The sequence below is a fragment of the Zonotrichia albicollis genome, chromosome 2, assembly GCF_047830755.1.
Source record: "Zonotrichia albicollis isolate bZonAlb1 chromosome 2, bZonAlb1.hap1, whole genome shotgun sequence".
Lineage (NCBI taxonomy): Eukaryota > Metazoa > Chordata > Aves > Passeriformes > Passerellidae > Zonotrichia > Zonotrichia albicollis.
In genome coordinates, this window is record NC_133820.1 from 79,494,925 (window position 1) to 79,518,215 (window position 23,291).

The 23,291-nt window shown below is 39.4% G+C and overlaps 1 protein-coding gene across 7 annotated transcripts in view; it reads right to left on the reverse strand.

Annotated features, from left to right (window-relative positions):
* The window catches only part of KLF12 (KLF transcription factor 12), a 242,419-nt gene that overhangs the window by 164,649 nt on the left and 54,479 nt on the right, over positions 1-23,291 (reverse strand). For 3 of the 7 annotated variants that reach the window (XM_074535527.1, XM_074535528.1, XM_014267396.3), the window contains exon 2: positions 7,883-7,946. The exons of the other annotated variants lie outside the window; for them this stretch is intronic. In XM_074535527.1, coding sequence (XP_074391628.1) covers positions 7,883-7,903 — 21 coding nt within the window. In that variant the 5' untranslated portion in view covers positions 7,904-7,946. The remainder of the gene's footprint in view (positions 1-7,882; positions 7,947-23,291) is intronic. 7 annotated transcript variants of the gene reach the window in all.

Here is a 23,291-nt window from a genome sequence, read left to right on the forward strand (position 1 = left end):
CTTGTTTTCTCTTTTAGACACATGTCCTTGGGTATAGGAAATACCATATCCAGTGGAATCATTATTCAGGTCTGTTAGCAGTGGGTATCAGTATTAAACTGTCCTCTCCTTATGTGCTAGCTACTGAATTCAAACACATTCTTCTACACCACCATATGAGAAGTGACAAATTGCCATTGTTCGACATCATGCTCTCCACAGGATGTCAAAAATATTAAAATCCAAATGCATTTATTTCTACCACTAAATTTTTATTGTCAGATATGTAGGAAAAGGAAAACAAGAACACACAGTATTTCAGTATCTAGTTCGATGTATTTTAAACAGCACCACTGTTCAGATGGAGAGGATTCTTCTCCTTTTCATCACAAAGAAAAGATCAACTCCAAAATGCAATTAGTTGTGATGCTTCATAACACTGAGAATTAATATCTCCACACAAGAGAAGTATCTTTTTCCATGTGAACTTACATGCTTATAACTAATGACCAGAAAGGGGTCATTATTAAATAAGCTGAAGTAGCAAGTCCTGTATATCTGTTCTTAAATTGTTTTATTTGATGGACCATGCTCAACAGAAATGATGATTATTCTGTTTCTTGGGAACTGTAAACCTGAGAGTATGAATTTAAACATTTTTGTCCCCATTAGGCACTTTGGAAACTGGTGTCATACTTCTGAAAATACACACAGTAAAATGGTCTTGTCAAGCAGCTTTGAAATTAAATGCCTGGTGCTTCCCTCTCTGGAGCAGTATAAATTTAGTCATTACTAGAATTAGTGTGATTGTTCACTAAGTGCACTAGGATTAAAAGGTGAAATGATCGCGGTGACTGCTCTTGCATTCCCAAGAGACAGCGTGGCAGCAGAGAAGTCAGGCTGCAAGGGACGCTCAGGGTGTTTTGGAAACCCAAGGGCTGGAGAATGAGTCCAGCAGAGTGGAGTCTTGTGTACTTATAGTGTCTGTACCATCACATCCTACAGGCAGATGTCCTTCCAGGGAGGACAGAGAAATCCCATGGGAAGAACAGCCCTCTGGAGATGCTTATTGCTCTCTGCTGACCAGCAGAAGACAGGAGCCTTTAGCAAAATTACTGAAATTGAAAATAACAAATCCAGGCATCTGCAATCTAGTTCTCTGAGGATTATGTTCCATCAGCTAGAACCAGTCCCCAGAAGAGATGTCAAGGCTGAAAAAGGAACTGAAGAAAGTGGTTTGAAACAGACAGTGGTTTGGAAACACCAAACCAGGTTTCTTCCAAGTAACCTAATTTGTGCAGCCCTGGGCCATGCCATGAGGTGAAACAGCCTGCTGGGCCAGGACATGCATGGAAGCATTTCCTGATCTAAGCTAAAGCAGCAACACTCTTGGCTCACTTCCCACTAGAGCTTGAGAAAATGCTCGCCTGAAAACTCCTCACCTAGATCTTTAGGCTGTTTCCACCATTCTACTTCATATATGGCCTGCAAGATGAATTTTGGAGACAAGAGGCCACGGTATCAGATTCTGCTCTGCCTGAAATGCAGGAACTCTGTTTTTAACACACCTCTTCCTCCTAGTAGGGGAACACCAACACACACCACACATTTTTAACACCAGAAGCGGGAACCAAGGATGTCTTTGCCCACACTATAAAGCTATTTGTTATTTTATGCTCACAAGCTAGTTTTTGTTAACTCTGCTCTCAGCTCTTGCTGATCTTTTCAAGTAGTGATCTTTTCAAGATGAAGTTTTTTGGATTTTTTTTCCACTCACAAAATTAATTAAAAACCAAAGAAAACCCTCAACCTGACAAAAAAACTCTCTCAAACTTGAAAAAACAAAGCAACATTTACACAAGGATTGTGATCACAGGATGCATTTAAAAGCTCCCTATGACCTTAAATAATCAGATGAAGTTACCATATCCCAAGCCTTATCACCAACAGCAGTAAGTAACACAAATGATAGATGCTAATGCATTTACTAAGTAAGATCACAAAGGGTTATTATTAACTTTCAGATGTAGTTTAAACAGCACTCTGCAGAAGTGAGTTATGTCAGTAGGTGCTGAAGCAAACTCTTCACAGCTTTCACCTACATCCACAATTTACTACCCACAGATCAGCCTCACCACCTATCTCTTTATGGAGAAGTGATCCAGGCAACACCAGCAAGATCTACCTTTGCTTGAAAATGACATTTAGTAATTTTCATGACTTGAACTGTGAAAAGATAATTTTAAATATTCCACATTCTTATCACATTTTTTCAACTCTAGACAAACTACTTTACTGTAAACTGCATTATAATATGAGCTGCCGTACTCCCCCACACATCACCTCACATGAAAATTGCTGCCATCCTCTTTTATACGATTCTCCATTCTTCCTATTTCAAAAAAGTGTTCAATAAAAAATTTTAATTCAAAAACCAATACACCTGAAATATTCCACAGCAGCTCCAAGCAGAGCAGAAGTCTGTGCAGACACTGGATGGACACCCTCCACACCACTACTGAGCCAAAGACTTTTCTCCGAGTTATGAACAAAGCCTTTGGGCAACTTTGTTCTGACTATTTGAGAATACAAACTTATTTATAACACGTGAATATATTGGTATTGGTTTTAGAGCAAAGCTTGAGATTTTGCAGAAGACCAAGTTCTGACAGGGCAAGCCTAACTCACCCCGTGCCTACTTCCTATGCCTTTCTGAAGAGTCAGAGTGCAAAAAGACCACAGTTATCTTCAATCAATAAAATAACACTTCTGAAATATACTGCATTTTTTATAGATAAAACTTAAAAGCAATAGTTAGGATACCCAATGGATGTTTTACCCCCAATCCACACTGGCAGAAGCTAAATACAAAAACAAAACCCTCAAAATCATAGCCCAATTTTATTTAAACAAGGTCAGATCACAAGCCAACTGCAAAATATGATTTGTCCATAATCTACATGCATGTGTGTCACCAAAAGAGTTAGGAAATGAAAGGAATGTAGCCAAGACCCAGGATCCATAAACAAGAAACCAAGAAACTGAGATTATGAAAGCATTTGTCTGGCAGAAATGAAGAAAGTGAGCTGTATAGAAAAAATTTTGCACTGCTGTTCATAAGGAAAGCCTAATAAGAACACCAGGGTCTTTCCAGAAATCAATCCATAATGTTGTAAATGCAAGGGAAACAGGAAAGAGTTCATAAGCAAACTCACAAAGCTGAAGTGGTTTGTTGCAAGCCATCTTAAATGCCTTTTTTTCCTTGGAAAATTTCAGTGTTGGAAATGACCCCAGCAATTTTTCAGTTGTGGGCATCAGCTCCAAATTCACCTCACCGCACCGGCAGTAGGGCTGAGCCTAGAGTGAGTAAACCTGGAGCTACAGTGTGCACCGTGCACAGCCCTCCAGCACTCAGTGGGAAAGGACGGAGCAAGAGACAGCCCAGTATGTGGTTACTGATGTAAGGAACAGGAAAAGAAAGAAAATCACTGCTGCTCCTCCCCTTCTGCAACATTAGATTTGGGGAAAGGCTTTCCTCCCACTCTACAGTTTAAGCATTAGCTTTTACATTTTTCAGTGACAACAAGTAAAAGCAGATCTGTCCTATGAATATGACTGAGCTCCAGACAAGTGCCTGCTATCTATTTACATTGTGAAATATTCATTAAAAATCAACTGTTAAGGGACCCATCTTGATAAATGCTAGACAACAGATGAAACCAACACAACTTCACATCCCCATGCCTTGCTGAATGGGGCCATCAGTCATTTTTAAGTAGTCATTTGTTACACTGTTTTATCCAACTAATTTATAATCACAATGAATTAAGACAAAACATCAAACTACAGCCTCTTTGCCTGAGAGTAATCTAAACTGAAAAGCACATGACAAAAAGATATATTAATCTAGAGGGAATTACTTTGCACTGACCATCAATCTATTTCACCAAGTTGATGTTTTTAGTCATAATTATATTCCAAGAATCCACTGAATGATGCTAGATGACAAAGGCTCTTTAAGAGCAGCCACTTTCTTTCTAGAAAAACTGCATTTGTTTGCAATACAGAGGGGACAGCTGTCAAGAAAAACCAAACATATCATCACACTGTTACCACTATATTGGCTATGCAAATAAACCATAAAACTTGCTTGAAACCTTCTCAAATACATTTTAAAAAGTCATTTTTTATCATGATCAGACTTTAAAAAGCATAAAAAAGCAAAAAGATGAAGTCCAATGAACCCAAACTCCACACACAAAACCAGGGCAGATCCTGAGTGAGATGAGATGACCCAGGGGCTTGCCCAGCTGTCAGTGGAGCATGGGGTGAAGCCCAAGGCCTACAACCAGTAGGTTCTGCACCCTCCCATGCCCTGCTACAATGCAGAAGCCAGAGGAGGAGAGGCAAGGGCACATAAGAGGTTGGGAGGTTGATGAAATGGGGTGGGCTTTCAACAGTTCAAGAAACACCTTCTTGAGTCCCTTCCTCTAAACAGCTGAGCTAAAGTTTGCTCTTGGTTGGTTTGGTTTCAGCTTTTTGAAGACGTGACAGAAAATTAGGAGTCATCCTTACGCCATTAAACTCAGTGTTGTTCATCACTTTTCCAGCATTGAATAACTCAGAACATCATTAAACTTGATCAACTGAACTGCCCAGTGTTATTTCTAGAAGCTGTTCATGAAACCACAGTGTGAGTGGTGATTGCACCCATGGCTACTCATTAAGTACAACCCAGATCTGTGCTTTTCCAATCTGAACAATCTCTTTTTCCCCTTTAGTTTTGCTCTCTGAACTTCTTTCAGTCCTTTTTACCTGAAGTCTGGACCTTTATTTTGCCCAGAACTTTTGAGCTACAGTTTTCGTCAGTTACACATTTCCTTGCCAGCTCCTACCCAAGTCTCACTCCCCTACGCCCCCATTCAGCCACTGTACACTGAAAAACAAACTTTAAATATCTGATTCAACAGACAAATTAACCTCTGGATGCAGCTGTCAGTATTATGGAGAATGCAGAAGTATCATAAGCTGCATGCATTCAATATACACATTTGCTGTCAGGTTTACTTTTGCATATTTCTTTTTTCTGCTAGATATTCATCTAACCTCATTTTATGAGACAGAAAGAATTATGCTCACTTTTCCTTCATCAGTTGCATATATGCTTAGATATCACTTATTTATACAACACCACATTTACATATATTTTGAGGCAGACCAAAGAAGACCTTAAGTATCCCAATATAACATACAGTCAATGCAATACAGGCTGTTTTCACTCCCAACAATACACCAACATTTTCATGTCAGCAGTGAAAATCTTTCAAAACTAGATTAGTAGAGGAGCAATAAAACAAAAAGCTAAGGCAAGGTGCTGGCTGAAATCCAATCTCTTCCCTATTGGAAGAGACAGTGACCACAGAGAAGCCTTCTCCACCTCTATTGCTTAAGCTTTCTGGAATCATTTCTTCCCAGAAAAGGAATTTTTAGCCTCGAACTTTGAATTCCTCCATGTAACCACATTTTTTTTCTTATTCAGTGACATGAATTAATCACGGTACTTTCCTTATATAAAAGACTGTCAGTAGGATTCAGAGCCCTACATTAGCAAAGGCTGCCAAACAGAATACATGTAAAGAAATAACTCAGAACCCCCTTCCTTATCTGCACATATTTAGAACAGCTTCCCCACAATTACTGTGGGATGTTATCAGAAGGGCATGAGAGAGTGGAACTGTGGCTTGACAAGAAAGAGGTCACCCTGTTCTCCAGTTCTTCCTTCCTCATTCCACCACTGTGTTAAACCAGAAAAGCAAAAGCAGAGAGAGGAACAGCAATACAGAGATAACAGAGATACAGCTCTCATGCAATTACAGAAACCTGCAAAAAGTCCAAATTCTTCCAAGAGTCTTTTGCTTTTGCTTGATCTGGAAGTCATCCCTCCTCTGCACAGACTCTGGGCATGACAGCCCCTCTCAAGAAATAAATCCGTAACTTTTTCTGCCCTGGTGTCATTTCCCAAACCAAATAGCTAAGACATAGCCTGTCCTAGTTACTTTTCAATCCAACACAGAACATTACCATACTACAGTAGTACTGCTCTGTGCTGGCTCCTGGACAGCAAGAGTAGTCCACTGTAAAAAAATTATATCCAAAGATGGCTTACAGATAATTAGTTTGGTTTTTTACCCTCTCACTTTCTGTCAGTGAAGTGCCTCCCCAAGCTTGTAAATACAGGATTTTATCACTGCACTTTGGAATGATGCAAGTAAGGTTTGGAAAGTATCAGTTTTTCACTCTGCTATTCATAGCCAAGAGATCTGAGTGGGGAAGCACTTGCTCTGCCACAACACTGGCCCATCCCAAGCTATCAGACATCGGTATGGGCAGCAGCCGCTGTCCCATCAGCAATCAAACCAAAGGGAAATTCCTCAACATTCTGTGCTCTGCTTTTAGCAGGCAACAACTGTTGTCTCATGTGGGCATATGGGCCCCTGACCCCATGGAAAAAATTGTGTACATTTCTGCACAGCTACTACTACCACTTTGTCTCTATCAGGGTTTAAATGTGGCTCTGGGAGGCTGGAGGTGTTTTCTCGGACCTGCAGCATACAAAGCAGATGTTCTATGGATGCTTCTGAAGATTGCTTTGCCAGCCGTTATTTCAGGAAACAAAATTCAAAGACACAGATGATTCCCTCAAATCTCATGCTGCTTGTGCATTTGGAGGTAGCTGGAATCAGCACACCCACTCTCTGTTGCAAACACTCAAGAAGTTTACACAAGAAGGAATTACACTCTTCTGTATCCAGGTCAGTAGTTCATAAACTGTAACACTTCTGAACCACTAAAAGCTTGATAAAACCAAATTATCACTGAGAAAAATAAGACTCTGTCTTCTTGAACTACTTTGCTAAGTTAATAGTACTGTAGACTTACATTTCTTGTACTGAACTAACACTGTGCTTTTGAAAAACAAAACCTGGGTTTTTTGCTGGTTTTTTGATAGTTTCCACCCCTGACTGGGACTCAGGGGTTGACAAAAGCTCTCAAGGAAACAGGCTTCCTACAATAACACCCCTCCTTGACTACTGGAGTTTTCAGAATGCTTTATTTAGCCAAGCTGCTGCACAGCATCCCCCTGGACTGTGCCCTGCATCCCAACTGTACCACATCTTGCAGTTGTCAATACAATTAATTTGCTCTGGTGTAAATCCACAGGCAGCATCATCTGTGTTTAAACAGCCTCGGTAGGAATCGGTTATCATAGCATCCCAGAAAAAGATTATCCCTCATAGTCACCAATAACTCAGATTGGCAGAGATCAAGGCTTGGTGTATTAAAACAGTAGCCAGTCATGGAGGTCCACCAACAGCTTCTTCCTTTTTAATCATCACAGAAAACTCACAGTGCAAAACAACCTTCTCTGTATCACAAGAAAACAATGCACTGAGATAACTTTCAAAAGGATCATGTCCTGTCTGACTTCTTAAACAGCACCTGTCAATGAGGCATCTGAGTGCCACTCCACAATATTAAGCATCACAGTCAGTAGCTATAATGGAAGACAACATCCTTCTAATTCTCCCTTCATCTGTGCACAGCAGAACGATGAACACCACTATGTGTGAGCCCACTCAAACACCTGGCTTCAAAGGAATTGCCTATTTCCTTAACATACTACTGAATTTTCTGCTGTACATTCAGGTATTGTCAGCAAATACTGCATTAAGCCACGGCTGTTTAGCTACAGTATTCCCCTGCCTCAAAAACAATACAGCATGCAAAGCTGCTGTATTGTAAAGGCCAGTTATTTAAGCTATTCTGTTTTATAACACAGTGTAAATTTTTGATACTGGCATTCATACATATAATGCATATGGCTATTAAAATGTCAACTTACTTTTATGGCTTTCCTCTTCATATGAATATTCAGTCATCCATTTGTCCCTAGATCCACTTCAATCCTGAAAAAGAAAATATTAAATCATGTAATCCATGTATTTTCTGAGAAGTTCAGTAATTTCTCAAGTATATTGTGTATGTAAATACTAAAAAATCTAACCACAGACATCTGTTCCATAGTAAAACACAGCTCAGAACAGTAATTTTATAAGCACTTAAAACAAAAATGGATAAATACAACAAAAAAAAGTATATTGGAGAAAGCCTTATGTTTCCTGTTAACTAATGATTTTAGTCAAAGGTCTGTGTTTTTATCTTCTGAGCTGCTATTTCAGCTCACCAAACCCCAACTGCTTTACTAAGTCTTCTGTGTACCACTATGTACCAGTACCCTGCATTTGTACAGGTAAACTTTCCAGCAGCTACAGAGGATGAGCGTTCTTTACCAATATTTCAAACTGTATTGCCCAGAAATACTATGCACGGTCCCAACAGCAACACATTAAAAAACTGTCCAAGACCACCACAAAATCTGAATATGTATTTCTTTCAGGGTTTCCCATAGATACACGATCAGTTTAGTTATGAGGGCCACAAAGAACAGAGGGCTGCAGCATCCCTCCTGTGAAGAGGAGCTGAAAGAGTTGGGGTTGCTCAGCCTGGAGAAGAGAAGGCTCTGGGGAGACCTTACAACACCTTCCAGTACCTAAAGGGACTACAAGAAAGCTGGAGAAGGACTTTTTACATGGGCACATAGCATAAGACAATGTTTCAAAGGAAATGAGGAGAGATGTAGATTAGATGTTAGAAATAAATTCTTTACTGTGAGGATGGCGAGGCATTGGCAGAGGTTGCCCAGAGAAGGTGTGGATGCTCCATCCCTAAAAGTGTTCAAGGTCAGGTTGGATGGGGTTTTGAGCAACCTGACCTAAGGGGTGGCATCCCTGCCCACGGCAGGGAGGTTGGAACTAGATGAACATTGAGTCCCTTCCAACTCAAGACATCCTATGATTCTATGTTAATCTATAAAAGAAAAAAAGTATATAGAGATTCAAATATGTTTTGTGAGGCTCCTTCAGGTTTAAGAAAATGAACAAACCCAGCAGTCCAACTTTTTTAAAAAGCCTTAGGGGAGAAAAAAAATCTTCAGACGTCTAAAATTTAAATAATAGACAGGATGTCTTAAAGCCCTTGACAGAATATGTGCATGTGTCTGGAAGCAAATGCTACTTACATATGTCTCGCTTAATAATGGAAATGGTGTGAAGTCAAGAATCCAAATCTGCTGTCAGATTTACTATAAACAATCTGCTGTTATTTTTCTGTCATTCAAAATAAGGTCATCCTTCAAATACTAGTAGAGCATCACCTGCCTGATTTTAAACCACATTCCAGTATTTCATTACTGCTGTATATACGACAACATGACAGGTTTCCAAATACTACACAAACTTTTACAGAGAAAAGAAGACAAGAAGCTCCCTTAAGAAAATAAAAATAGTCCATTCATAAATTGTGTTATTATCACACTGACTAAACATCATGCCCTTGTATTTTATCTCTAAGAAAATATTAAGTTTAGTAGAAGAAAGTAAGTTTCAAATATTTGCATGAATTATAAAAAGTTGCAAAGTTACCACAAACACTGACCTAAGTGAATATTATAGACTGCAAGCATGCTAACTGTTGTAGACCATCTTCTCTTGTGCATCTTGTAGACTCTCCTTCCCTTTCCTTATTTAATCTCCCTTGGCATTATTTGAATTACTTCAAAATTTCATGTGGCAGATGCCTTTTTTTTTTTTTCTTTTAAAACTGCACACTTGAAGAACCACCTTTGAGTTTACAGCTGCTCTTTCCTTTGTGCTCTAGTCCAAAAACGGGACAACTGGACCACATTTTCCATATCTTGGACCTACACGATGTGGTCACCTAACATGTACAGGAAATCACTTAGCCATTTCCTTTTTTTAAATTAAATGCAATGTATCCAGAAGCTTCATGGAGTCTCCATGAGAGAAGACAGAGTTTGACCTGTAATTGTTTCCAGTTCTCCAGGTTTTCTCATCATTACTCTCCTCTTCATGCACACATGTTCCTACGGCACAACTTAGCTTCAAGTTACACACCAACGCTGGAGTCCTATTATGTTACGCTGGCTATGGCGACACAGCAAACAGGGTCTGTGTTTCAGAACTAACAAACCACCACCCAACCAGCCAGAGCTGCAGCTGTGGTTCTGCATTATTAAATCATGTCCAAGGGTCCTCCTCATGGAAAAGCTACTTCTTCAGCAATGACAAGTAACTGGGTTCGCTTATTAATGCTCTTCAGGTATGCACAATTAACAAGCACTAAACTGCCCACATCCTTGCAGCACTGGGTGCTCTCCTTTATGGAAGGGCTTCTCTTGTAGGCTGCTTTTGAGAAGATTAAGAGGAAACTTTTCCTCTGAAAATGGCATTTAACTAGTAACTACACAAATGTTTGCCATGATTTTCAAAAGTGCTGAAAAGCTTTGACTTCATACAAAGGACTTTGAAATGCCTATGAAAAAAGGGCCCATCTATTCTGCCACATGCCACCATCATGAAACCCGCTTTGGACTTTGGTTTCCAGTCTCTTGCAGTGAAATGTTACTTTCTACTATCAGGAATATGAAATCAGACATTGAAGTCCAAGTAGAAACATCTTCCATTTGCATCAATCAGGAAGAAAATCTACCTAATGAGACAGCTGCACAATATTTCTGACTTGAAACCTTTAAGTTAAAAAGGTTCTTTGAGTAATCATAGAGCAAAGCACAAATCATTCTCAACCAAAAGAATAAAATGTAAGTAGCAAACACAGAATTACATCCTCTTCTACCCAAGCCTAACTTTCACCTTAAAACAGTGTTTTAGGACCCCAGGAGTTTATGAATGCCACCAAAGATTAGATTCCTTTTTCTACAGCAAGAAGAAACCAAATAAATTTGGTTTAAATACACCTAGTCCATTCTGAAAACCTGTCTGGATCAGATTAAAAGCCCTGGGTAGTGCCACCCCGATCAGCAGAGCCACCCCCTGGTGGACCTCAGCAAGACTGCTGGACCACATTAAGGAGCATGAGAAGAGTTTCAAGACAATAATGCTGAGCATATTTCAGGAAAAACAGAAGTCCCTACAGGTGCAGCGGTAGCCATAGCTCTACAAATAAAATACTTTTGAACATATTAACCCACATTAGTTCAGTAGTTCACAAGTCCACACTGGTATCACTTGTACTTATCTTGTACATACTGATAATTTGAAAGCAAACTCACATTAATACAATAACAAATTACTCCTTGTGCTATTTTCACTCTTATAATTCAGATAGGTATGAGAAAATACATTTGGAAAATAGCAACTCATTTGCAAAGTTAAGTCATTTGCTGAATCAGGATTTACTAACTTTTCCCTCTATAAAACAAACTCCTTATGTGGACACAAGGGGGCTAGTCACCTTCTTACATCATCTATTTTATTTTTAAAAGTATGCACTTTTCTTCTTGAAAGCCCTTAGATCTGTATTTTGACTTCTGCAACTCCTTTCAAAGGCCCTGAGTCACACTAAACCGCTCCAAAACCAGCATGACTTCTCCCAAACTCATCAAGGCCACCCTGGCCATCAGGTAAGGTAAGGATCACTGAAAGCTCAGTTTCAGCACTACTCAGAAATGAACAGAGGTTATCCTCAACCTAGTGTTAAGGATAGCTACCCTTGTAGTAACAGTAATCACACATTTGTCCTTTTTCCCTAAGTTTCTGACTCTTGCAGGAACGTTCATGATCTCCATAAAGTGACACTTTGCACAAGCTACAGATAAAATATACATTAATCATAAGCTACAGATCCACAACAGTTCTTGATGCTTAAAACTGATATGGGATAGGAGATGCTGGCATACAGTCCAGCACTGTACTGAGCAAATCCCAAAGTCTTCCTCAACTGCATTTCAAGTGTCTCCTTTTCCTGACCTGTGTCTGGTCCCCAGGATACTTGTAAACTGAGTGCTGCACCACTGTAACTGAAACTAGCCAATACACTTTGCCACAAACCTGTCTGCAAAAAAAAAAAAAAAATTTGGAATTCCAGTGTAAGGCACAGTCCCACCAGCAGTCACTACAAGCTGCAAGGAAAACCATGCAGCACAGCCTAAAAGTCATTCAGATTAGGCTAAGTGTAACTGCAGACCTCACAAAACCAAAGGATCACTTGCTATGCATCCTAACAATTGTAATCATAAGGGTTATTCTGTCTCCAGCTGAAGTTTTTGCTAATTTTTGATTGCAGCTGCTGTTCAAACAAGGACTTTAATATGCCAGCCCCCACACCAACATCTTTGTTGCTCTGCTGTAACGTCATAACAAAAATATCTAAAGTTGCTCAAAATATTTCTGAAAATTACCTTAATGTTTCAACTTCTGTTTTTCAGATACTTTAATAAAAGTAAAGAGAAGCAGGAGGTAGAGAGTGGGATGCTTGTTGCTAGGTGATACCTAGCTCTCCTGAACTCCTAAAGACTGAAATATTTATCCAGACTCCCACGAAGAACGACATCTAGCAGAGAGAAGAGACACACACCTGTACTAAAGCACATCAGGATTCAAAGTAAGAAGCAGCAATCCTGCCACCTGCTTGGTCCCTAGGGCACCTGAGAAGACTGCAGTCTGGGATGGGGATGATAGAGCTCGTCTTAAATTTCTACCCCAGTTTTTGCTGACCCTATAAGGAGCAATGCCTCCAACACATCCATGCCAAACCAGAATGGTCTCAATACCATTGCAATCATGGCAGTGCAAGTAAATACATCCTTGGCTACCTGACCATAAAGCAGCATTGCTTTCCTGATGCTTGGGGTATTCTTCCCCAAACCACTATACTCTGACAACAGGTTTCCATTAAAAAAAAGTATGCAGCTGGCCAAATGTGGATGAACAATAAATCAACTGAACACACAACCTTCATGCTGTGTTCCTCCTGCTCCTCACTTTAAAAGGTTTACACTAAACATTCAACAAGTGCTTACACAGTCCTTCAGTAGAGGCTTAGAGGAATAAACATTATTCTTTACAGGGTCTTTTATTTGACATTAATGAATTATTCTGAACTGAACAGCTCCAAGGGTCAATCCCAGACCTTCTGAATCTTCAAGATGAATTCCAAAAACAATCTGTTCTCCTTAGAACTTAAATGTCTGGTTTGACAACCATTAAAGTTTCAGAAAAAGAGGATGCCTTTCAGTAATACTTAAAAAGCCTTGCTACTGCATCAGTGTACCCAAATGAAATTAGAAGGTGTATGTGCACACTGATAATATCTTAAACGTAAAATGGGATGAAGTTAAACTCGGGAGAAGTTTGATTGGAGTCCTCAAATGACTGGATTTAGGTAATAATCAGTGGTCAATCTAGAAGAGTGCAATAAATTGCAGGGAGCAGAGAAAAACACAGTCAAATACTACTCCTTGACTTCTTATTCTAAAAGCAGTGAACTTTGACACCCAGTTGTTTGAAAGGATAGCTCTGAAACCTTGATACTCCCTTGACAATTCTAGCTTAAACAGAATGACATTGTTTTTCATTAGATCCAAATGAAACAAATAGTGATAAACACAATCACCCATCACTTTGGGCAGCTTCTCTGACACACAGAAATGCTCATGTTACTGTGCGGGACAAGGTCTGTCAGTTCACCACCTTATCCTCACACATAGTTCAAACACTCAGAGTGAAAACTTTATAGTAGCCTGTGGACTATGTCAAAGGACTTGATGAGTCTTTTCTTGTTACAAAAATTTTATTTTTTAATATATACATACACACACTTGTATATAAAAATATGCACATATTTGCTCACAAATTAATGATGTTTTTTTAAAAAGTATTTTTCTGAAGGAATGTGCAGAAAGAATACTTTCTAATATATCATTCAAAACAACACATATTTTAAAGCTTGGATGAAAAGCCTAACTCCATTTCTGAATTGACAAAGAACTGCAATTAACAAAAAACAAGTCATCTTTTCCCGTTCAGACTTTCTTTTTCCCCTTTCTTCAGCAAACAGTATATGTTACTCTCCATATAAGGATTATTCAAGATTCATACTCATAAGGGCTTATGAGCATCTGAAAGAGGTGTTTAAAATAATATTTAAATATTTAAAAGTGGTTATTCCTAATTCAGATTGGGATTATATATGTTCTGTTTGTACATTTTGTTTGGACTTCAGATGAAACAAATGTGATTAGGCGTACTAAAAATGAAGTCAAACTTTAAATCAAAAGGAAGGTAAACCACAGGAAAACTGCTTGTGCCACAAGTAAGGTAAGAGCGAAGAGACCTGCTAGTGATTTTTCCCTATCTCCACAATGGGGGAAGGGATAAAGATCAACCTCTGCAGCAGGAGAGTTCCATCAAGACCAGATTGACACAACAGATGATGCACAGGAAAGATCCTAACTTTATATGTTCCTTACTCTTATTTTGCCCTCATAATACAGACTAGCATTACCAGATACTATCACCCATGGTCCCACTTCTGGTTTAATGCTTTCACTCAAACTAGGTTTATGCGCAGTCCAGAATCAAGCCAGCTTTACCTGAGGTACAGGCAGCAGTACTTAATCTCTCTTTTCAAAGTTGCAATATAATCGTCTATATTCTAACTCATTCCAAAAACAAAACAAGGATTTTCTTTACGTTCTGAATCCCAGAGAGCACAAGAGGAATAAATTAGCCTCACACTTGTATGCCCTTATAAATTAAATGGCCAGATTTTAAGAACCAGTTTACTTAGAAATACAATTTCTGTGTGGACCATGTCTCTGATGTTTCTCAATGTGATGGCAACCTCCTGATTGCCTGATGTGAGGGAGGGTGGATGAACCCCCAAGGCTTCATGCTACCAAAGGAATGACGACAACTTCACTGCACACCTGTGTCAAAATCTGCCCTTTGGTCAAGCCAGCTGTAGTGAGCACAGCTACCGGTAGGGTTTAGCCTGCAAGAAAGTCTGAAACACATCAATGTCTGAAACAGATCAATACTGCCTCAGGTGGCAAATACTGCCCTTACACGACTCAAAATTTTTTAAAGTGTATCCTCCTCACAGTTGACTTCAGAGGGAACACCAAGAAATTGAGAAATCAGAGCAGGAATAGAAAATGCAACACTATGTAGTAGCTTATATTAACCCTGGCATGTCTTCCCTTTTTACACTGTGCAAGATGTTAGAAAAGAAGTTACAAAACGGCAGTAACCACCATTCCCACTGCAGACAAAATACCGTGCAGCTCTCCATCACAGTGTCAAGCACTCTGAGCCAATTTTCACAGCAAAGACACTTAAAGAATAAGCAAAAACAGAGAAGTTGTGCCCATTAAAATTCCTTTAAATGAGGGAACAAAAGTGTTCCCACAATTTCCCATCTCCAGAAGTTGGTAGTAAAATCAGTGTGGATATTGCTGAGGCCTGCACAGGCAGCAAGAGTCAACACCTTCACCACCAAGCCCCAGGCTGGAGATGGTCACCATTTCAGAAGTGCCCACATATTCAACTTCTACCTCACTGTGTCAATAAATGCAAGATAAGTTAGCAAAAACCCAAACTGCCTTAACAAATCTATTCTGATCCTCCAAAGCAGAGGTGGCAATAGGTATGAGGTGGTCTTGACCTCTCTAACTACAGCCACAGCATCTAAGGACGGGCTTCCACAATTTACCCTAAAGCTGGGCAAAAAGAGCAAAGAAAACCAAGCAAATGCTATTCCAACTTGTGATACACACTGAAGAAACCCAACTTCCAGGCTCAGCTATGCTTCTAAGAAATAAAGTTATAAGTTGGATGCATCCTGCTCTACATAGTAGGTCATAATACTCAGGTCCTATTCCTGCCTTTGCACAACAAATTCCAACACCGGATTTTTGACAACTTGAGCCCCTTCTTTTGCTTTCCATTAGAAATATATCAATAAAATGTTTTTTTTTTCAAGAAAACAGCATGGTATCTACAGCATTGTATCTATCTATGTGCCTGTGTAGTTACATAATCAGGCTCTAAATGAGGGGCACTACATGACACCAGTGATGCTATTAATCAATTTAAGGAGCCTATTTGGCTGGTACCCTACAAATGTGGGTGATGAGTGTCTATTTTAATAGGAAAGCACACTCTCTAAAATTGATCAATTGACCACAAGTGTTTCAATTAATAATTTTTAATGTCTTCTCTCCTAGCCTGCCGTTCCTTGAAAGTGCAGACTGGCATTATTACTAATAAGCAGCTCTCAGCGTATTGGAGGCAAAAGGTTCCAAAAAGGGAGAAATCCCAAAATCTGTCAGTACAACATACCCATCAGGCACTGACCAGCTTGAAATAGCTTCACTACCAGATTCAGCAGCTACAAATCTTTTAGTAGCAATTTGAAATCCAGAGGAAATCACTGAAGCATACTCGTGCTCTTGATGCCTTCAGAAGGAATGAGGAGAATAAAATTTATCTTTGTACTGTTCCTAGAGAATTTCCACTGTAGACTCTCCTCAGCTTTTCAACCTTCCCAATACATGGTAAACCTCAGCAAAAAACATCACATTAACCTTAGGAAATGGTACATGTATCTGGAGATCCACCCAATATACATCTGGTCATATTCCATCAGCCTCCCTAGGCCTCATCATTTTCCTCCTTGTTCCAACAGCCCTCAATTTTGACAGGACACACAGATGCTCTGATTATTTTCCTGTCCTTGCTTAGACAAATATATTTGCTTCTCTCCTTTGGAAAAGGGGAAGTTTGGGAAATAATTTCATGCAGTATTCCAGGGGGACGTTAATCTGCAAATCTGACTACATACTTAAATCCAAAATCCAGAAGTAGCCTGATTTCCAAAGGTAATTTGTACTTTCCAGTCTCCTACCGAGATGACTGCAGCAGCCTGCAGGACTCACCATCTGCATGCAGCAAGCCAGTGACATTTCATTCTGCAGACCAGCACAGGCAAACAACCCCCCCTTAATCATAGCTTGGCAATTGCTCACATTCACAGCCCAGAATCCATAACCTCAACAGCAACTTTAGCAGATAAAGTCCTTGGCAAGTGGCAGGTTCATCTCACCTACTGATGGACAGACACCTACACCTGTGCTAGCTGTCCTTCATGGCTCTGCTGCTAAGGACAGAAAACAGCAATGTAAGGCGTGAGTCACTGGCACTGCAGCCAGTCCAGCAACTGATTTTGACCAAAAATCATTTTAAGTACATGTTGTCTGCAAAGTGAAGGGCACTGTAAGTTTTAATAGCTTTGGTTTTTTAAATCAGTCTTAGGTTCCTTTGTTTTCCTGATCAAACACTCTAAATTTTAATACTTGAGAAGAGAACATTTCAATGGAGCCACAAGGACTTGGAAAAGAATCCCATTTTTACAAGAGCTTAAACGGGAAAAAAGGAAAAACAGAAAAGTAACTTAATCTGATTAAATACTGCTGTCAAGCAGGAACTGGTGACACCAGCCATGCTAAGTTTCCTGTATACCAAAGCTCATCAGTTGTACAGACATCACCATAAAAATTATTACAAAAATTAGAAAATGAGAATGGTAAGAAAGTCATGTTGCCTGATTTAGTAAATGAGAGACAAAAACACCGCAATGAAAAAATCCTGTATTTTATGGGGAAACATACAATTGTAAAACCAAAGTTTTTCATGAACTTGGCCAGACTGCTGATCCCATATTCTATGTCAGTGAAACAAATCACCTCCAAGTTTATGCTCCCAATATTCTCACTCCCATAGTAGAAAGTGGATTCCCTGTATTTAATTATCTTTCAGGGAAGAGAATGCAACAAATAAATTAACAAACATAATTAATCACAAGAGACATGAAAACCAGAGGCAATACCACTGAGGAGAAACATTTTTTCTTCCTCTTCAATACTCCAGGTGTAACAAAAACAGTGTGATGATATAGATGCTGTTTAGAATTAAACATGCCTTCTATTTGAGACAACCAAAAAACTGTCCTTTCCTAACCTACATGATCCATAACCTCCACAAACTATCGTGACTCAGAACACCATGGATTACACGAACAAATTGACTCACCACTTCCCCAAGGATTAAATTCAGCAACTCCTTAACAATCAAAGCTTTTGTTTTTTTACCAGTTTCCTTTGATTACTTTTTTGATTTGCAGGTAACACCTGACATGATACATGACTTCAAATGCTTAAAGCAGTTCAGCTGGCAATAGGAGACACATTAGCTGAAGATGGATTGGGGTTAAACCCATCCTCAGCTTATTGCCAGAAACACATATATCTGGTATTTTGCAATTTTGAGGAAACTCCTAAATTAGATCAACTATTGAAAAATATTTCTGTAATTTGATTATGTAAGAGATAGCCAACACAACTTCTGCTATTTTACCAATTTCAAACAGTTGCCCATCATCTATTGTCAGTATGGTGGAGATTGCCATGCCTTTTCTACTAAGTAACCTCTTTGGTGACACAGTTTCCTCTTTCCATGTTACTCTAACACAGAAACATCTCAGTTGTCCATCTCAAGCCTTAAGGATGCTCCCGTCTTTCTCAGGTTCAAGAGCCCTTCAGCCACCCTTGAGACACAGGGTCCTTGCCCAGGAGGGAAATGCTCCCCTCTGAACCACTGGCCATCCCTTTCCACCTTCCCTTGCTTCCAGGATAGGCTCCTGGTCGGTGAGTTGGCAGCTTCTGCAGCTCAGATGCAGCTGCCCCTGCGCACCCCACCATCAGTGCCATAACAGGCACCTTCACAGCCCACACTTCAGCCGTGCAAGCCTGCTAACCAGACCACCCTGTTCTCATGGAGTGAGCAGTCTCATGTTCCACTGCCTAACATTCACTGGCTTCAAAAGAGTTTAAAATTATAGTCTAAAAAAGGTGATGTAGAATTTGTGAGCCCAACACTCCTCTGTGACTTGTCCCACCTACCCTCATCACTACTCTTACCATAGCTCTCCCTTCACTCTCTTCCCTGAGCTCCAATCTTGGGCAGATCACTCATCCAGTGGCACTAATCCAACAACAACCCCCTCAGTGTCACTGAAAGTGGCTTTATTCCCACTAGAAAGCAAAATCCTGACTCTATCCTGCTGTTTAATCCATTACTATGAAAGATTTCAAGGTTGGGTTTCTTTTTTAAATACAAAAGCTAATTATTTCTCCTTATTCTAAGTTGTGCTCCTGATTATTCATTAGGTACAAATATTTCCTCTTCACCTTCTGGGTTTTCAATATCCTGAATTCACTGCTAGCAGAAGAGAAGGCAATACTACCTACTCCAAGACACCATGAAACACAACTTGTCTCACATAACGCTCTCCTACTGGAGAGGTTTTGTTACCAAAGACAAAGCAATTATGAGAGCATCACCACAGGAGCAAACTTCAGTTAATAACACCACCAGACACAATCAAAATACTGACAGTGGTCCAGAAGCAAACAGCAGATTTCACTGCATGTTGGAATACAAAGACATTCTGAAAACAGATTTATTAAAAGCAGAGGTAGCTGAAACAGTCTTTGTAATAAACATAAGGAATACTGCAAACAACTTATGCTCCCACAAGTGGCAAGTGTCATCATCCTAATGATAACCCCTACTGAGTTGCATCCTGTAGCGTTATCACAATTAAGATTCTGTTAAAATACCCATTACAAATATCTATTTTTAATTAACTGTAATTCAGACTTATAATATGAAGCAGGTTGTAACTTGATGATCTTGATGATTTTCATAAGACAATGAATTAAAGATTAGAAAAACAAAATAAAGATTAGCCTCTTGGCGAGGAAAAGGAAATCAAACCAATTTCAATATATATGGGAAAAAGTAATATAAGTCAATAAAAATAAAAATTATATGTTTTGTTACACAGATCAAGTTTTATAGATAATAAAAAAGTAAACCACTGAAAATAAGAGTCCCCTAAGTGTGCATTTACAGTTTAAAAAGAACAGAACAAAAAGCAGTGTTATAGCCCTGAAGTTGATACGGGAGAAAATACGGAGGTGAAAACAATGTCTGCTCTACACTCTACTAGACCCTTCATAGCTTAGCTTAAAAAAAAAAAAGGAAAAAATAATTTAAAAATGCATGCAGATATTTATACAAATCCACACAGGGAATGCACATAAGGGTTAAAATTCAAACTGCTTCCAACAGGGCCATATTCAGCACACACAGATTTACTATTCCTCCTTGGCCCATCAGGCCATGGTACCAAACCAAAGGCTTACAGCTGGGAGGGTTAATAGGGCTTCTTACATTTAAGGGTCACTTTCACCAGCTCCATCACTTTTAGTCTTAATCCCATTCATGCATTAGTCAGATTATTTTGCTTTTCCAACCTGATACATGGAGAAAGCCCACTTTTCTCATCTCTCTTTCCTTTATCAACTGACCAAGTGACAAGAACATGAGATCAGTCCGGTGACCCACTCTCCCCTCTGCTTCCACGTCCTGCTGTGCAGAGCAGGCACACTAAAATACAAGTGTCAAGCAGTCAACAAATCTCGACAAGCCCCTAATCTTAAGGGCATCAAATATGGTTAAGTCATCCTCTTTCATGGGAAAAAAAATCTCATGGACTGGGGCCAGCAGTTTAAAGGGCTGTGACAAGCGGAGAAGGATTAGAGCAAGCCAGCACCATTTCAAAATGAAAAGCAGAGAGGTCTGGCTTCCTAATAAGCAAATTCACCTAAAAGCCACAAGCTTAACTGGAAACATCTTAACCTGCAGTATGTCAGCAAATAAAAATAAGCTCTTTCAAACATGTACTGAAAGAAATAATGCCACATTTTCTTTATTGCTGTTTTTCTTATCTGCATTTGAAAAGAGCCCACAAGGTAACACGCTATTGAATGAGTTCAGGAGGAGTATATTATCTAAATATGCATATTTGTATTAATATCCAGGGATGACAATCACAAATGTCTTCCTTCTATCCTGTAAATGCCCTCAAAACAAACATCTCTGCACTGTTTCAGGGATGCAGAAGTCTCTTGAGAAGCTTCCTGAGGACCAGCATTCCAGAAAGGGCAATCACAGCACCTGCTCTGTCTTACGAGCTTTTCCATACCCTGCACCCAGCATGCCCAGACTGTCACTGTCTCTGGACTGAGAAGGAGAATAAATTCTCAAGACAGAAGACTTAGTAGATAGTGGTAACATGCCTTCTCTTGAGGAGGGCAACAAGGAAAAGATGCAGCTGTGTTGAGTTAGAACTCAACTGCTCCAGGACTCAGCTTCCTGCCCAAGTCATCTCCCCCCCTTCCATCTCCCAGGCTAGACCAAGACAAACACCCCTTCCACAGAAGTGAGGGGCATTTACACCATAGTAAGTGAACATTAAACTTCAAGCAGCTGGTCCACACTAGCTTGAGCTGAAGCTGTCACCACTCTGGAGGCAAGGCCCCACAAGACCATGGCATTTTCCAAGCTGTTCCCAAACTGAAAGAACTGAACAGGAAGGGGTTGCATAGCTAAAACAGTATCTGACTTTTTCCTCCACTCTTGTTGCAGTATGCCAGATCAGGATTCTCATCACCTGGCCCTCTGCTGCTTTCACAATTCCATTCTCTCTGTTGCCACCTAAAGAGCCATCAATTGAAAACTCACACAAATTGTAAAAACTAGGATAGAGGAAACCTCAAAAGATCATCCAGTCTCTCCCTAGCAATTCGCACCACTGTGATTACCTCAAAATATCATTCCATCTTAATTATATCTATTATAGATAAACTTCAGGAAAAGAATGACTGGACCTGTGAAGAAAAACTGCCTGCAGCACCAAGATTTCATCCTGATTCATTCTAAAGACAGAACATCTGCTTCAGCATACCACTAGGACCATAAATTGAACAATACTCAGGATATGGAGCTGGGAGCTTGCCAGAGCTCTGATATTTACTTCAATTGCTCCTAAAGACATCTATGAAGTAAACATTTTTCAACACAAAATTAGGATCAAACCCACCCACAAAATATGACTAATTATGTCTTTTAAGGATGTTTTCCAAATCAACTATCATAGATTATGTCTGCAAAATTATTTGAAGACAGAAAGCAATATGAACTTCTGTGATAAAGTTTTAGTTGTCCTGAACAAGAGGGAATGTAAGAACAATGTGTTTTCATTCCTCAGCATGAGATAGAGTACTCCTTTAAACTGAAAAGAAAAAAAAATATGCATACACAATCCCAATCATTCCCCCAGCTTGTTTAAAACTGATTTAATATACAAGCTTTGTGATCCAAGCCCCCCCCAAAAACAAAACGCAGTTCCTTCATGCAGAAGTCTATGTTCCCCTGGCTAAATTTATTTTCCCAGAGAGGCAAGGCTATTGCTAACCCTAGTTAGATGAAGTTTCGAGATACCACTGCACTCTAATACTGGCACATCTAGGTCATTACAAAGTCTGTGAAGCTGATGATCTAATCGGTTGTGATCCCTAATGAAATATGAGTCAGTACTTGGTCCATGTTTCAGTTTGTGTTTTAACTTCAATGCATCTCAAGGTACAAAAAGACAAACATCAATTTGTGACCATAAATCTACACGCAACTCTGTATGTTAGCAATGAACAGTAGTAAATGTGCTCAACACTGTTTTCACAACTACAATAAAAATCTTTTTAGTACAGTAAAAAGACAGAAGAAAATTTCAACACTCTCAAGGTAACCACATGCAGAAGTTGTATCTACAGACAGTTCTAAATACCTCTGGTCTCTTGGGATTTGGTTATATCTAATAAGCCACAGCCTGAGAGTCACCACAAATAATACCAGGATTTTTTTCATATTGCATAACAAGACCTGACAAGCTAATTTATTTAATATTACTATAACTTGATCACACAACGTTAATATAGATTTGGCTATACAGATATTTAGATAAGTAATGATCAGAATGATTCACAGCTATACTGTGGCATAGGGATGCACTGATTGAAAAGGGTATTAGTAAATCCATTATTGTAAGCTTTCACTGGTACAGACCAATTATGTAACTTTTAATTATCTTCTCTTATATGTTACAATCACATGAGACAACAATGCTGTTAAGAGCAGTAACAAGCATCAATACACACTTGTGAAAGACAAGGCCAGACTAACAGGAATGGAAAGAAAATACCAAGAAGGGGGTAAAAAATTACTCAAAAGCAGATGAGAAGTAGAGAAGGAAAACAAATACGTTTGCTGGAACTCAGTTTACTTCATCTGCACTTTCTCCACTCCTCAGAAATGGAAGCATAGGCATATTCATCATAGGGAAGACCACCAAGCTTACTGCCAGCACAGAAGAAACTTCAAACCCTGGAGTGTAAAACAAAAAGCAAAATA